The 17,445-nt window shown below is 43.5% G+C and overlaps 1 protein-coding gene across 4 annotated transcripts in view; it reads right to left on the bottom strand.

The window, feature by feature from the left end:
* The window catches only part of ATXN7L2 (ataxin 7 like 2), a 57,135-nt gene that overhangs the window by 22,637 nt on the left and 17,053 nt on the right, over positions 1-17,445 (bottom strand). For all 4 annotated transcript variants that reach the window (XM_069238368.1, XM_069238366.1, XM_069238365.1 and 1 more), the window contains exons 7-8: positions 16,717-17,159; positions 863-1,058 (exon numbers count right to left, since the gene is read on the bottom strand). In XM_069238368.1, the coding sequence (XP_069094469.1) occupies positions 863-1,058; positions 16,717-17,159 (639 nt within the window). The remainder of the gene's footprint in view (positions 1-862; positions 1,059-16,716; positions 17,160-17,445) is intronic.

Raw genomic sequence — 17,445 nt, forward strand, 5'->3', positions numbered from 1 at the left:
CAGCACAAAATGTATTATTTCTGTGATCAATGAATCTTTGAGCTGAACTAAACTATTTAAGGTAAGATTAAGTATACTATTGAGAAATAAAATAGTTAATCGGGTCTTGTAAGAGGACTTCACAGGAGGCGAAATTATCCATGCAGCCAACAGCAGGAGGTGAAAGAAACACACCTGAGGACGGACACAAAGCCCACTCTAGTATTTTACAGAACTGGTAACAATGCACTGTCAAGCCAGAACCCAAAAGGTGACTACACCAAGATGCAGCAGCATACCTTCCTTGACTCATCACATAGCTTAACTGCTTTTCTTAGATAGCTGTATCCAATGCAACCGCCACTCCTTTCCAAAGCAATCTGCCACCATGCTGCTTCATGCAAATTCTTCCATCGTCCCCATGCAGTTTACTTCCCAAATATCTCAACATAGTACTAGTCTTCCACTAATCACATTGACAAAACCCATCATGTACCTACACGTAGGAATCCTCCTCTTATTCTGCCACACTTCCTTAAACAAAAACCAACACTCGTTTATACAGCTCCACATGCTCTCCAACAGCCTCCCTGCAACAGGCAGAATGTCATTACTCTTTAATGCATGCAGTTTCTTTCTACCATAAATAATTATCTCCTGCTCCAGCCGACTGTCCTTCCACTCTGTATACCGAAAGTGATCCTAGGCTTAGGTTATCAAAATGGTCCATTTTTAGCCAAATAGGACCTTGCAAGTTTTCAGGACAGCTATTTGATGCATCAATGCCATTTCTCTGAAAACCCATCGTGACTGATAGCACACCTCTAAGATAAATGCCACTTGAAAGCATTTAAGAAATTAAGAACACCTGTGACAAACTTACTGCCTGAGGCTGAGACTGTTGCGCCGCATAGTGGCAGTCTGGCCTCTCCAAATCCTCTGGCTTTTCTTCCTCGCTCTCCTCACTTGACAGACGACTGCTGCTTCTGGCCATGGAGAAGGGGTAATAGAGGCCTGATTCTGCATTGCCAGGGGGTGGATGTTCATCCTCCGTGTCACTCTCTGAGGAAAGCCTTGATCTAGAAAAAGAAGCTACTAGTAAGGACACCTGTAAAAGACGTGCCTTTTCAGGCAATCTCTCACCCAACCCAAGTGACACAGCAGCCCCACTCCAGCCCCCTCAGCCACCTATTACCAGTCCATGTCAGTTCTAGAAAAGCAAATTAGGGCTACCATCTCTCTGGCACCAACAACATGCATTGGCAATGCCAAGAGGTCTGACTTTACACATATGCTGTGTGGTAATGCAAATCACTGCAAGTAAATAGCAAGGGAATGAGTGTAATATTTGTGAAGCAACAAAGAACTGTATACTAATATTGGTGTAGATTAAAAGGTTAGGTGCACTGCCAAGCAAGACCTAAAAATCCATGTAACTTAATGACTGCCCTCCTTTTCCTATTGCCTTGTTTTCTAAGACACTTTAATAGCATTACAATGTTGTGTGTGCCCCCCGAAAGCGCAAGTTCAGGCAGCTGGATAAATAAACAAAACAAACAATCATAGCTGTGTGGGGTAAGCACGTTTTGTGGAAACACACAACTTCTGCCCAATCAAAACATGTACCTCTGATTCCCAACATTTCTGTGGAACCAATGCTTCTCTCTAGTAATGCTCACATAATTGTCTGGCAACAGCTGCATTGTCAAGCCAGACCATGCAATTCGAAATGCATTATTTGTGGCACAGGTTCAAGAAACTAGGACTCTGGGCATCATCACCGATATTTTATTAATCATGGGCAATTCCCAATTTGCATACATCTGTTATTTTTCAGGCTTTTCTTTCCACTCCCTTCAATTGTCATCCTTTAGTTTCAAAACTATCACATTTCACTACACCAACCACTCCTTTAACATCTACAAAACGTCTACAAAAAGAGATGCCAAAAATACCACCTTTTGTGCCTCCAAATGCACAGTTTGATCCTAATCTGAGTTTATAAGTACCATCAAAAATCCCAATCAAGTGGTGACATGGAAAGTGGGTAAAGTATATGAAGGTTTGGGGGTGGACGAAGGGAGGTATTGGGGAGAGAAGATATAGATGGGTCTCTTTCCACATGCAGGGACTGAGCTGGAAGAAAACATAGCACCCTAAAGTAAACCCGATTATGCTCTAACGGTTGTCCTAGGGTCCATTAGCTACTGTGTCCCTTTGTGAATGTAGGACTATTGTTAGGCCCTCTGGATCCTCAAGATTTGTGAGGACACAAGGAGGCATACACATAAAAGGTACTACGAACTGAGGAGATGCGGATTAGGGACTTAATGGCTCCACTGCTGCTACACACAGGATCTATGGAGGATTAGTAAAAACGGACCGCTTAGGGTTTAAATTGAGATTTATGAAGAAGAAAAAAAGAGGCATTTTGGAAGAGCACAGCTGCCAAACTATATACCCACCTCCACTTGTCCTCCTATGGGATAACACAGCGGCAGACTGGGAATACTCTGTGGCAGTTACACTTCGCAGGTTAGGTCCAGCATGAGGTATACTCATGCTGCTCTCTTCTCTTTCAACACTTCCTGATCTTGGCATGGGGGGGGGGGGGGGGGGGGGGTGACTGGGGAGGCAGCAGCAGGGGGTTGTAAAAACCTGCTTACCGTGCAGTCCTGACCTCAGCACCAAGCGGGTCTTAAGGTTTTTCATGTGATGGCTGCAGGGTATATGCAGATAACAGTATCCAGAACAATCTGTGACATCAGAACTAAAGACCAGATTTCAGAGCTCAGCTCATTTGTAAATGTTACTTATTTGTACACAGACTAAGTTGTAATTACTTTGTGCTTGGGAGGGATATTGGAAAGGTTGTTATCTCCCTATAAGTGCCTATCACTTATTTTCTCATTACAAGAGCATTATAATGTCAAAACATGTTTATTTTAAGAAAGGACAACATGTATGGCTGAATATTCACATGATCTGCATACTCACACAATCTAGCATTGGGCCCAGAATTTGCAAATTGTTTTTTTCACAGATATACCAGTCACAAAAACTGTTATGACTTCACCCACAATGCACAAGGACAAAGAGACACCTAAAAGTGTTTTCTGCTCAGCAGGGGAGTAGTATAAGTGGACTGCAGCATCAAAGGCAAACATAGCGTGAACTGTGCACAGAAGAACCTAATGAAATGGAATGAAAAACATCTGATCTTTACTAGCTTCCGAGAAAGAGGATTACACTTGAATCTACAATACTAAACACAACAAGAAGATGGTTATAGAGTAACATTTTCGATTTGTAGCATTTCGTATATTACATATACATGCTCTGCATAGACTATAAACATGTATATCCAAGTGATGAGTAATGAACAGATGATGCAGATAAGGTTCTTAATATAATCTAGCCAAGTAAAGTCTTCTCACAGGCCTGAAAGTCCGTACTCTAGTTCTCAGCAAACCTGCGGTGCTGACCAAGTGGCAGCTTTACAGATGTCACTAAAGGCATGTGACCCTAGAAGGCCATTGTGCCCTTTTATGTGTGGAATGCGCTTTTGGGGCACAAGCTGTGTGCACTGGGCTTTGGCACAGCAGGTTTGAAAGCTTCTGGCAATCCACCTAACAATGTCAGCATGGACATGAGGTGTCCCAAGTGAGTCTTAGCAAAGGCTACAAACAGTAGCTGCTTTATTCTGCGTACAGACTTATTACTGTCAATGCAATAAGAGTGACTTTTTGACATCTAATATATGTTATGCCCTCTCTTTCCGTGTGGGAAAAATGGGCACTAATAGTTTGGCTGATGTGAAAAAGAGAGACCACCTTTGGTAGGAATTTGGGGTTAGTTTTAAGGACTACTGTATTCTTATGGACCTAGATAAAGGGTTCATCTGTAATCAATCCCGGCAACAGATTGACCGGTCACAAAGAAGAAATGTCTACTAACAAGGTCACCTTCCATGGCAAGAACATTATGTTAGAGGAACAGAGTGGTTAAAAAGGTAGACTCATGATGTGAGAAAACTACATTCAAGTTCCAAAGACGGGGAGGAAGCATTTTTGGAGGTATGGCTCTAGTGGCCCTTCATAAAGGCTTCAACAACAGTAATTAGAAAGTGGACTGAATGCTCTCCGTTTTGCACGTATGCTTCAAATTGAGCTAAATGTAGATCGATAGAAGTGTACGTCAACTCCGATTTCTGCAAAAGTAAGAGGTAGCACATAATGTCTTGCACAGATTTTAAGGGGTGGTCTATGTGCTTCTCGATGCACTAGTGGACAAACAGTTTTCACTTGCCTACATAATATGTCTGTGATGGAGTTTATTCTGGCAGTTTGAGGTAACCAAACTCTTACGCCTGTGCCAGATTGCCACACTGAGTTGCCTAGGGTTTGAAAACCTGAGCTGAGTTAGAAGATCCGGCCTGAGTGGCAATTGTGGACTCCGGTTTGCCTCCAACAAGCTTCAAGAAGGCTTCAAGTGCTAGACAGATGGCCAAGAGCTGCACGTAGTTGACATGGAGTCCCTGATATTCAGACTTCCAGACACCCTGAATAGACATGCTGTCGAGGAGAACCCCCCATCCTACCATGAGTGAGGTGTCTGTGGTAATGGGGACCTGTAGAAGAGAGATGAGAAAAGCATGCCGAGCAACTGGTTGTTGCTATTCCACCATAGGAGAGTGTTCTAAGTTCTGGCCTTTAACAACTCTAGATCCTCCCAATGACAATCCATCATGTGGTTCTCTTGCAGTAGACATGTGAAGTCTGTTGTGTGGCTCTATTACGATACATGAAGCCATAATCACAAACAGACTCATTTCCATTCTTACATTGGGAGGAAGTTTTATATAGAAATAAATAAAGACAGCAGCTTTTAGAATACCCCTTTCAAAATTGAAGCACACCTTCCCAGTGACATGTAAGATAGGCCCCCGGGTAGGGATGGATCTGCTGGAGCTGAAGGAAGGATTTTTGGCATCGATGGCAGAGACCTCACAATCATACTGTGCTACACATAGCACTCTGCTACTGCACAGAAAGACGTCAATGCTGTTTCTCAACAGATGCACCACCACTACTGCCAAACACCATGTGAACACCCTTCAGGACTCTGAAGGGCAGAACTTTGAACTATCAGTGCTGTCCAATTACCACAAAGAGCAGGTATTGGTGGTGGGCTGGGTGTATAGCTATCTTTTAAGTCGTCCTGCAGTGGTCATAAGGAAGCGCTCCAACAAAGTGTATTGATTTAACAACCTGCAGTCTAAGGTAAGAGACCAGTCCTTGCCTGGTATTTAGTAGAGGGAGTACACTCCTTTGTAGTGCTGGTGTGGGGGTCACCCTTCCTTGCACTGGTGTGTGGGCACTCGTGGCGGGAAGCAGCTCCACCTCCTCCTTAAGCATCTGGAGATGGTAACAGTTGATTACACTGCACCAAGGTAGAATATTTAGTGGTGCAGTATGAACTCTAGGAAGTACCTCTGTGGTATCACCAAGAGTATCCATTTGTTGTGCTACTTTTCTCCCACTGGGGAGGAAAAACCTGAGTTTTCACCTTGCGGATGTTGTGTGGTCAGCTGAATCGAGGTAGAAGTGCTCCGAATGGAGCCTCCTCTCCATAACCTATGCATCCACCCTGGCCAAATGTCTTGGAGGATTGTGTGTTCTGGTAGGACTGTTGCAGATGTGTATCACCATGTCTCTAGGTCAGTGATACTCAAAGTACGGCCCGGGGGGCGCATGCGGCCCTCCTGACATTTCAATGCGGCCCCCAGGTCAACAGCAGCACTGTGCTGTTGTTTATTCGACTCAGCACTAAAAATTGTTGAATAAATGGACAAGTATTTATTTGGAGTCGAATTGAAGTTAAAGAAAGGAGTAACTAGGGTGTTCTGGAACTCTTAACTTTAAAAACACCTTCATTATTAAAGACATCTTGCAGCAAAAATATAAAAGTATGATCTGTGTTAAATTCAAACAGTGCATTTAAATAACCTGCAGAACCATTTCACCTTAGTACATATTATATCAGTGCTTTAATAAGTATTTTTTAAAGTGATAGTTTTCAAAAATGAATTTAGAAACTTTCACCCCTTTCCATCCTACACACCCTGACAACAATGTGAACTGTGAACTAAAAGGCAAGTCAGTTGTTATGTGAACTCTTTCGGAGGGCTAGGTTTATATAAATCATGAACAACAATATAGTTTATTAAATCAGACACAGAAGGTTTTATACAGCATACATCCTGAAGACACATTTCAAGTTTCTTATATGTGTGATGAAGAAAAAGGAAAAAAAGAGGTAAAGTGAAATAAAACATTTGCCTAGGATCACACAATATGGTTAAGTAGAGAAGCCGGGATTTATACCCAAGTTTCTGGATTCACATGAGGCAATTCAGACCCTAGATGTATATGCTTCACTTCCCCTATATACACTTTACCACTACCCCTCCCCGCCCTACCCTCAGCCCTCCAACCCCCACCACGCTGGCAGCAATGCGGCCCTCGGTCACATCATTGACCAAACAGTGCGGCCCCTGGGATAATATTTGTGAGTACCAATGCTCTAGGTAGACTGTTTTGACAGCTACTCTACTCTGCGGCTTACGAAAAGAAGACCTGTAGGGTCAATAGAGTATCCATTGATTTGGCTGTTTCCGTGCATTTGTTAATCTTCTGTAACATATCATTGATATGCGGGTCAAAAAGATGCTCCCCATCAAAAAGGCATAAAGGAGTTTTTGCACTTCTAACCGAAAGTCAGAAATTCAAAGCCAAGCTTGACTTGAAGACAATACCTGTATTTCTCCCCCCAAGAAGCAGAGTATGTAGCATCCAATGGGCACCTTACAACTGTGTTGGAAATTACCTTGCCCTCGGCTTCCAGTTCCTGATTCCTTTTCCTGTGGGCCACGCACACACACATATATATATATACACACCAGACCAAGGCTGGCTTGAAAAACATCTCCACCCATAATCACCCTAGCCATAACTGGTTCTTTAAAACGTTCTCAGTGAAAGATTTCAGAATACCCTCAAACCTTTAAGTAAAGGGAGATACAAGGCTGACTTTTCTGCTTTGGAGAATGTTCCTATGAGGGAGTCATCCTCCTCCTCTTCCTGGACAATCCTAACATTGTGGTAGTGTACAGCACCATTCTGAAGATGTCTTCTTGCGAGAAAATGTCCCAGCTTTTGGGTGACTTGATACTGCACCTATGGCCTTTCTCTTCCGTATCAGAGGGTATTCTTGCATTGGAATACCTTATTAAATGCACTGAAATGCCTTACTGCACTTGAGACCTTGTTGTGCGTTTGGGGGAGGGGGTGGGGTTACACACAGAGTGCCGATGAGAGCCGGAGTCCCTAATGTTGCACCTAAGGCATAACTGGAAAGATGCTTGTTCCTTAACACCCCCCCACAGACATTCCCTGAAATACCACCTGAAGTTCTTTGATGCCCCTTCAGTCAATACAGGTCGTATATGTGGGTCTTCAGTACCGGTCCTGTGACAAATCCTCAGCAATTGTTTTCAACGAGAAGTCCTCGAGCCTGGTGCCAGAGGTGTCAGCAAATGTTTCTTGATCGCTGGAGCTGAAGTTCCAATTGGTGGCCCCGAAAGTCGAGGCAAAGGAATCATCGGTTCCAGAGTTGGCACTCTAATGCCTGAACCCGATGTCAGAAGAAAACAATCCAAAGTGGAGTCTTTGTCCTGGTGCATTGTGGACTGAGGATGGAGTCACAACAGGTCTTGTGACACAAAAACAACTTTGAAGAGGAACAACTTACAGACATCTGAACCAACAGTAGATGGAAGTAATATGCATAATATATGTATCTACAGACACAAAGGCAACAAACAAAACAAGTTGACTGCAGCAATTTATTACAGACGAATAGCAATATCAAAACAACCCTAAAGGAATGGGGTCACACTGAAACAACCCCATCTGCCTGCCTTCTCTCACCAACAAAGTGAAATGGCAGAAAAGTCTGCTGAACATACCTTTACTTTTCACAAGACTCTCAATGTTATTTCAGCTAGGACTAAATTACTAAAAGGAAAATAAACAAAGACAACATAATTTCAAAACCTCAGGGTATGAACCTTGTGCCTGCCATCTCTTCCCTAAACGTATCTGTTTCTAAGTTGCGTCTGCATTAAAAATGCCCTCATTGTACTTGGTGTGGCAATGTTTTACCAGCAACAAAAAGATGTACTGTTTTTTAATCTTTAAAACAGCTTTGCAGAATCTAGCTTTAAACTCTATAACCTGCAATTCTACTAAAACAGGTCTATTTCGTTAATACCATATATTTTCAAGTTATTAGGAAAGGCTGCGAATGTTCTACTGAATTTCTTTGTGGAAAACAATGTCCTACTTCGATGTTTAGAAGTCGGTTTTAGACAAGGCAGGGGAACAAAACTTGTAGGGTTGTCTGCAGCAGCCGATTTTTGGTTGAGGGAGGCAGTGGAGTAATTGTATATTACTGGACCTCTCAGACACCTTCAATCACACAATTCTCTTACAACACTTAGGCCTTCATTTCAACATTGGCAGCATTGACCGCCTACCGCCACAGCAGCCAACATACTGCAGCCGTGGCTACCAGCTGTCTACCGGTATTATGACCACCAACGGTATTCTGCCAGAATGCTGGCAGAACGCCGCCGACGGTCATGGCGGCAGTAAGGCGGCGCTGCTGACAGCAGCACCGCCACACCAGCAAAACAGCGCCGACCGTCTCCAGCCGGAGGACCCCCTGCAAGCAGCTAAGTCAGGTTCTGTGACCAGAGAGGGGGGTAGGGGGGTGTTGTGTGTATGTGGTGTTGTGTGTATGTAGTGGTATGCATGCATGCGGGTGTGAGTCGTGTAGGATGCATGTGTGAATGAGTGATGGTGAGTGTTGTGTGTTGTGTATGCACGTGTGTGACAAGGTATGTTGGTGTGTGTTGCAGTGTTTGGGTATGTATGTGTGCATGCATGGGTGGGTGGTGGTGGGTATGCGTGTGTGTATATGGGTGCGCGCGTGGGTGTGTGTGTGTGTATATGTGCGGAGGGGGCAGGGGAGGGAAGGGGAGGGTGGGAGAGAACTCTGGGGAGGGGGGTGGGGAAGACCCCTATCAGTGCCTTCTACTTCTGGTGATACAAACATTTCAGGCCTCGAAAAATCATAAAAGTGTTACTAGACTTGCAGGTCGAGTAACTTGAATAATCTACTTGACCTAACTGTAGTGTACTGGACCTGGAAATGGGTCTCAAATTGTGCAATCCTAGGCAAATATTGTATTTTACAGTCGCCTTTTTCTTCATTCTCACCTGAGTGCACCTTCAAATATGTGAGTTCTGCATTTCTGCTGTAAAGAAATCCTCTTTTGTTTGATTAAATACACTAAACGTTTGTTCCATGTATAATAAATCTAGCCCACATATACGGTACACATGGTCCATGCATGAGTTGCCTCTTAGTTTACTAATAGCTTTGCCATCAGGCCAGGAGTGTTTCTGTTTATGTTTAAACACTCACATTTGATAAATATATTACCAAAGCATGATGTGGTAGCGCACTGTCATTTACAGACAGTAAATTTCCAAGAAATGCCCAAAAACTTTCCCACTAACTTGCAGCTTTACTGATAAGACTATATAGTGTATTAACAATTACCTGTGAAAATTGGGTTTCAGGAAACATTTATCATTTGCACATCACCAAGTCAAGTGTTCTGCCTTTTTTCATCCTATTAAAATACGTTTTTCATCACATGGAAGTACAAAAATAATCTTTCACAGCTACTGAAATATATTTTGAAATGTTTGTAAAGTTGACTTAGTTATAAAAATGTTGTGTGTTAAGAGAAACGGGATACCAAAAGCCTTTCATCTCACATAGGTCATGCAGTTCACCTTACAAAATCTTGGAACTCTGCAGACACAAGGAAAAGCCAAGAAGACAAACTGACTTTTGACCTGTGTCTCTGAACACTGAGAAATGTGACAAGAATAAGATTTAAAGGCATCTGAGTGAACAGAAGACCTCTTCTTTTTCCACTGGCCAGAAGGGCCGAGTGGAATCTAAAAATAACTCGACCTCATAAAATAAAACTCGGCATAGTGAGTGTTCGAGTAGTTTTTTCGAGCCCTGCATTAATATACATTCATATATATATATTTTTTTGGACAATGCTCCTTTTATTTAGGCAAAGAAACCACCAGCACTCACATCACAAACAAAACAAGCACTGGCAAAGCCAAATTGTTGGCAGCTAGCGCCAGACCTACTGCCTTTGAGCTAAGGGACTATGTTTACAAGCGACAGTGTGCTTTATAAAATCTCATAAATTACTAAAATAAATGACGGTTAAAAAAAAAAAAAAAAAAAAAAAAAAAAAAAAAAACACTATACTGCATCTGAAAGATGGATACCTGGAGCATTTTACATTTATTTTACTATATATATATATATATATATATATATATATATATATATATATATATACATACATACACATATACATACACACACATCTGTTCGTGGCATGAGACGCTGCAGATTCACATGCTGTGCATTATCCTGCCATCTAGTTTTGGACTCGGAGTGTTACAAGTTGTTTTTCTTCGAAGAAGTCTTTTCGAGTCACGAGACCGAGGGACTCCTCCCTTTCGGCTCCATTGCGCATGGGCGTCGACTCCATCTTAGATTGTTTTCCCCGCAGAGGGTGAGGTAGGAGTTGTGTATATAGTAAAGGTGCCCATGCAATGGAGTAAGTATGTATGTACATAATGTGTATAAAAAAATAGTATATATTTCCAAATTTAAAAGTTTCATTCAACTTATAACGGCTACAGGCTCCCGGGGAGGCGGGAGGGCGCATGTGACTCTGCAGCGTCTCATGCCACGAACAGATGTACACTGGGTAAGTGACATTTTCCGTTCGATGGCATGTGTAGCTGCAGATACACATGCTGTGCATAGACTAGTAAGCAGTAATCTCCCCAAAAAGCGGTGGCTTAGCCTGTAGGAGTTGAAGTTGTCTGAAATAATGTTCTTAATACAGCCTGTCCTACTGTGGCTTGTTGTGTTGTAACACATCTACACAGTAATGTTTTGTGAATGTAGGAGGCGTAGACCATGTAGCTGCCTTACATATTTCTGTCATAGGTATATTCCCTAGAAAAGCCATTGTGGCGCCTTTTTTCCTAGTGGAGTGTGTCTTTGGTGTAATAGGTAGATCCCTTTTTGCTTTGATATAGCAGGTCTGAATACATTTCACTATCCATCTGGCAATGCCTTGTTTGGATACTGGATTTCATGCATGAGGTTTTTGGTAGGCTACAAACAATTGCTTTGTTTTGAAAAACTGTTTTGTTTTATCAATGTAATACATTAGTGCTCTTTTAATGTCTAACGTATGTAAGGCTCTTTCGGCTACTGAGTCTGGTTGTGGAAAAAAGACTGGGAGTTCCACTGTTTGGTTTAGGTGGAACGGTGATTTAACTTTTGGTAAGAATTTGGGATTTGTACGGAGAACCACTTTATGTTTATATATTTGTATAAAGGGTTCTTGTATTGTAAATGCTTGTATTTCACTTACTCTTCTGAGAGATGATCAGGAAGGCTACTTTCCAAGTTAGGTATTGCATCTCACAAGAGTGCATGGGTTCAAATGGTGGTCCCATGAGTCGTGTTACACAATATTGGGGTTCCACAAGGGGACTGGTGGTGTTCTCGGGGGTATGATTCTTTTTAATCCCTCCATAAATGCTTGGATGACTGGGATTCTAAAAAGTGATGTTGAGTGTGTCATTTGCAGATAGGCAGATATTGCTGTGAGATGTATTTTAATTGAAGAAAATGCTAGTTTAGATTTTTGTAAGTGTAATAAGTAGCTTACAATGTTTTTTGCGGAAGCATGTAGTGGTTGAATTTGATTATTATGGCAGCAATAAACAAATCTTTTCCATTTGTTTGCGTAACAATGTCTTGTAGTAGGTTTTCTAGCTTGTTTAATGACCTCCATACATTCTTGTGTAAGGTCTAAATGTCCAAATTCTAAGACTTCAGGAGCCAGATTGCTAGATTGAGCGATGCTGGATTCGGGTGTCTGATTTGTTGTTTGTGTTGAGTTAACAGATCTGGTCTGTTTGGTAGTTTGATATGAGGTACTACTAACAGGTCCAGCAGTGTTGTATACCACGGTTGGCGAGCCCAGGTTGGTGCTATTAGTATTAGTTTGAGTGTGTTTTGATTCAATTTGTTTACCAGATAAGGAAGGAGTGGGAGAGGGGGAAAAGCGTAAGCAAATATCCCTGACCAACTCATCCATAACACATTGCCCTTGGACTGAGGGTGTGGATACCTGGACGCGAAGTCTTGGCATTTTGTGTTTTCTTTTGTTGCGAATAGGTCTATTTCTGGTGTTCCCCAGCGTAGAAAGTAAGTTTGTAGTATCTGGGGATGAATTTCCCATTTGTGTGTTAGTTGGTGATCTCGACTGATATTGTCGGCCAACTGGTTTTGAATACCTGGGATGTACTGTGCTATTAGGCGAATGTGATTGTGAATCGCCCAATGCCAAATCTTTTGTGCTAAGAGACACAGCTGTGATGAGTGTGTCCCTCCTTGTTTGTTTAGGTAGTACATTGTTGTCATGTTGTCTGTTTTGACAAAAATGTGTTTGTGGGCTATTAGTGGTTGAAATGCTTTCAATGCTAGAAACACTGCTAACAGTTCTAAATGATTTATATGCAGTTGTTTTTGGTGAACGTCCCATTGTCCCTGTATACTGTGCTGGTTGAGGTGTGATCCCCACCCCATCATGGAAGCATCTGTTGTGATCACGTATTGAGGCACTGGGTCTTGGAATGGCCGCCCTTGGTTTAAATTTATAGGATTCCACCATTGAAGCGAGAAGTGTGTCTGGCGGTCTATCAACACTAGATCTTGAAGTTGACCCTGTGCTTGTGTCCATTGTGTTGCTAGGCACTGTTGTAAGGGCCGCATGCGTAGTCTTGCGTTTGGGACAATGGCTATGCATGAAGACATCATGCCTAGAAGTTTCATTACAAACCTCACTTGATAGTGCTGGTTTGGGTACATGTTTAATATTATATTTTGGAAGGCTTGTACTCTTTGTGGACTTAGAGTGGCAATCCCCTTTTGTGTGTCGATTGTTGCTCCTAAGTATTGTTGTATTTGGCATGGTTGTAGATGTGATTTTTGGTAGTTTAGAGAGAACCCTAGTTTGTGTAGGGTTTCTATGACGTATTGTGTGTGTAGAAGACACTGTTGCTGAGTGCCGGTTTTTATTAACCAATCGTCCAAGTAAGGGAATACGTGCATGTGCTGTCTCCTGATGTGAGCGGCTACTACTGCAAGGCATTTTGTGAATACCCTTGGGGCTGTTGTTATCCCGAATGGTAACACTTTGAATTGGTAATGCACGCCTTGGATTACAAACCTTAAGTATTTCCTGTGGGAAGGATGTATGGGTATGTGGAAATAAGCATCCTTGAGATCTAATGTTGACATGTAGTCTTGTTTTTTGAGCAAGGGAATCACGTCTTGAAGTGTTACCATGTGAAAGTGATCTGATTTGATGTAAAGATTCAGTGTTCTGAGGTCTAATACGGGTCTCAGTGTTTTGTCCTTCTTTGGAATTAGGAAATACAGGGAGTAGACACCTGTTCCTTTTTGATGGTTGGGTACTAGTTCTATTTCTTGTTTTTGTAACAATGCTTGGACTTCTAGTTGTAACAGGTCTAAGTGTTGTTTGGACATATTGTGTGCTCTTGGAGGCAACATCTGGTGGCAATTGTAGGAATTCTATGCAATAACCATGTTGGATAATGGTTAGGACCCATGCGTCAGTAGTTATGTTTTCCCAGTTGTGGTTGTATGAGGTAAGTCTCCCCCCCACTGGTGTTGAGTGGTGGGGGTTTGTGACATTGAAGTCACTGTTTGGTTTGTGGGGTTTTTGGGCTTTGGAATTTCCCTCTTGCCTTTGGGAATTGTCCACCCCTATATGTCCCTCGAAAAACCTCCTCTCTGATACTGGCCCTGATATGTGGGTCTGACTTGTGAGGTGGAAGGCTCTGTGGTTTGGGAACGAAACCCCCCTCTAAAGTGCGGCTTTCTAAAAGTGCCTCTGCTCTGTGGGGAGTAGGGCGCACCCATGGCTTTGGCCGTGTCTGTGTCCTTTTTGAGTTTTTCTATTGCCGTATCCACCTCCGGCCCAAACAATTGTTCTTGGTTGAACGGCATATTCAGCACAGCCTGCTGGATTTCTGGTTTAAAACCCGAGCTCTGTAACCATGCGTGCCTACAAATGGTTACTGCAGTGTTCACTGTCCTTGCTGCTGTGTCTGCCGAGTCAATAGCCGACCTTATTTGGTTGTTTGAAATCGTTTGTCCTTCCTCAACAACCTGTTGGGCACGTTTTTGGTACTCCTTGGGTAAGTGCTGAATGATATGTTGCATCTCATCCCAATGTGCCCTGTCGTATCGAGCCAGTAGAGCCTGAGAATTGGCAATCCGCCATTGATTGGCTGCCTGTGCTACCACCCTCTTGCCTGCTGCATCGAATTTCCGACTTTCCTTGTCGGGCGGTGGTGCGTCTCCTGAGGATTGGGAGTTTGCCCTTTTTCGGGCTGCTCCCACTACCACCGAATCAGGAGTTAATTGCTGTGTTATAAACACAGGGTCCGTTGGGGGAGGTTTATATTTCTTCTCCACCATAGGCGTAATGGCTCTGCCTTTTACTGGGTCCTGGAACACCTGTTTGTCGTATTTTAACATGCCTGGTAGCATTGGCAAACTTTGGTATGAGCTGTGAGTGGATGCCAAGGTGTTAAACAAAAAGTCGTCTTCTATGGGCTCTGCATGCATTGCTACATTACGGAATGTAGCTGCCCTTGAAACCACCTGCATATATGCAGTGCTGTCCTCAGGTGGTGACGGCCTTGCCGGGTAGCAATCGGGACTATTGTCTGAGACCGGTGCATCATATAAGTCCCATGCATCCGGGTCATCTTGTGTCATCCCCCTGTGTGTCGGTGACTTCATTGGGGGTGTTGCTACCGGGGACAGGTGTGGCGAATGCAATGGAGACTGCTGTGGCGAGAACCTTGGTGGTGTTTTGTCTTTTGCCACTTTTGCTTTTGGCTGCATTTCCGTCTCCTGGAATGCTAGCTTTCGCTTGATTTTTATTGGAGCAAGAGTTTTGATTTTCCCCGTGTCCTTCTGTATGTGCAGTCTCCTCTAGGTATGGTCTGGCTCTCCCACGCCCAGTTCTTGTTCAAATCTGTGCCCTTGCATCTGACTTGAAAGGCCTTGCTCTTCTGTATAGGAGCCTGGTTTCGGCTCCGAGGCTGCATGTTTCGGCACCAAAGGTTTTTGTACAGTCTTTTTCGGCTTCGAGGAGACCTTCTTGACTTTAGGGGTGCCGAACTCTCGGTGTCGAGATGTTTCGGAACCGGTATCTCGACCGGAGTCGGATGTCTTCGGGTGCTGGGAGGCCTTTTTCGGTGCCGATGTTTGGTCACCGTGTTTTCGGGTTAAGCCATGGCCTGTTGGCGGTGGCATCCCCTTGGCCTTTATTATTTTCGAGTGAGTCTTTGTCGGGGGTGGTTTACTCACAGTTTGTTGCTGCGTCTTCGGCTGCTCACTTTCGGACTCGTCCGAGTCGGAATCTCGAATGGAGAATCTCTCCTCTTCCTCGAGGTCGATCTGCTCGGCCGGGGTCGACGCCATCTGGAGTCTTCTAGCTCTTCGATCGCATAGGGTTTTCTTCGATCGAAATGCCAGACAGGCCTCGCAAGTATCCTCCCTGTGTTCCGGAGATAAACACAGATCAAGTGTTGGTCTGTATAAGGATACTTTGCGTGGCAATTCGGGCAGAAACGGAAGGGGGTCCATGAGATTTGAAGATGGACGCAGTCGGGCCGACCAGGCTTTGCTGAAGAGTGGAAGCCCCGAAGGGCCGCCGGGGCGCTTCTTCTATCGGTGTCGATGTGCTAACACTAAACCGATACCGAGCGCGAACAATACCGTAGAATTTTCCGATAACTAGCTATCTTTCCCGATTCTAAATACAGAGCGAAGAGGAACACGTCCGAACCCGATGGCGGAAAGAAAACAATCTAAGATGGAGTCGCCGCCCATGCGCAATGGAGCCGAAAGGGAGGAGTCCCTCGGTCTCGTGATTCGAAAATACTTCTTCGAAGAAAAACAACTTGTAACACTCCGAGCCCAACACTAGATGGCAGGATAATGCACAGCATGTGTATCTGCAGCTACACAAGCCATCGAACATATATATACACACACACACCATATTTGAGGAGGTATGTATCATAATCATATACTCCTAAAAACAAACATAATAAAGACATTGTAAATTATGTTAGTTTATCATGAAAGCATAAGGTGTGCAGTTGTTGCTACTGTTCCCGTCTAGGCTTGTAAGCTTCTTAGTGATTTGCGAGTTCCTGATTATGTATACCTGGATTTGTACTGGATGGTATACAACCTACGCAAAAAGATTTTGAGTGTGGTGGCATTTAAATGATGACAAAAATCTTCTGTGTAGATACTTGCAGGTCTGAGACAGTGTTGTCATGACAGTGGAGAAGCCATTGCTCACAAAATATTTATTTTCAAAGCATTACACCCCCATCAAAATCAGAGCAAAGGACCATTGTAGATTTTCCTTACCTGGGAAGTGAACACTGGGATGGCTTTCCTCCACAGGGTAAAGAGCTGGGAGGTTTTACTCTGCATGGGGAGAGAGTTGACAGCTTTCCTCGGCAGGAGGGCGTGGTGCCCAGTTTCCCACGACTTGTTGGTGTGGAGAGCAGCTTTCCCTTACTGGGGGGAGTGATAGGAGGCTTTCCTCGACTAGGTGGTGTGGTTGGTGGTTTTCCTCGGTTAGGGGGTGTGGTAGGTGGTTTCACTCGGCTGGGGGATGGGTTGAGCAAGTTGGATGATACGGGTGACAGAAGCGAACACTCTTGGTGGTCAGAGCCCAGTTCCTTCTGCATAGGACTCTTCTCCTTTGGTGACTCCCGATTCTTAGCTGTGGCCTTAAGTTCTGCCACAAGCACATCAAAATCCTTAGCACGGCCCTGGACCTCCCGTCTCTGATGCACAGAATGGATCTACATTTGAAACACAAAACATTTAATGAAAAATCTAACAAGTGCAGGAAATGCATCAGACTGAAGGTCAACAGTCGGACAGGTATCACATCATATATGGGCATATAAGGATAAGTTACAAAATGCACAGAAAACAATAATTATATTACATACTGAGAAAAGCATTAATTTGAACCAGAAAGACAGTCTAACATCATCTAAATGTACTATGAGAAGCACAGAACAGAGGGTGTTTCACGAGGTCGATTCTGTAACACAGGAAAATAACCTTTGGCCAAAGGAATTA

Source organism: Pleurodeles waltl, chromosome 6 (assembly GCF_031143425.1).
Source record: "Pleurodeles waltl isolate 20211129_DDA chromosome 6, aPleWal1.hap1.20221129, whole genome shotgun sequence".
Classification (NCBI taxonomy): domain Eukaryota; kingdom Metazoa; phylum Chordata; class Amphibia; order Caudata; family Salamandridae; genus Pleurodeles; species Pleurodeles waltl.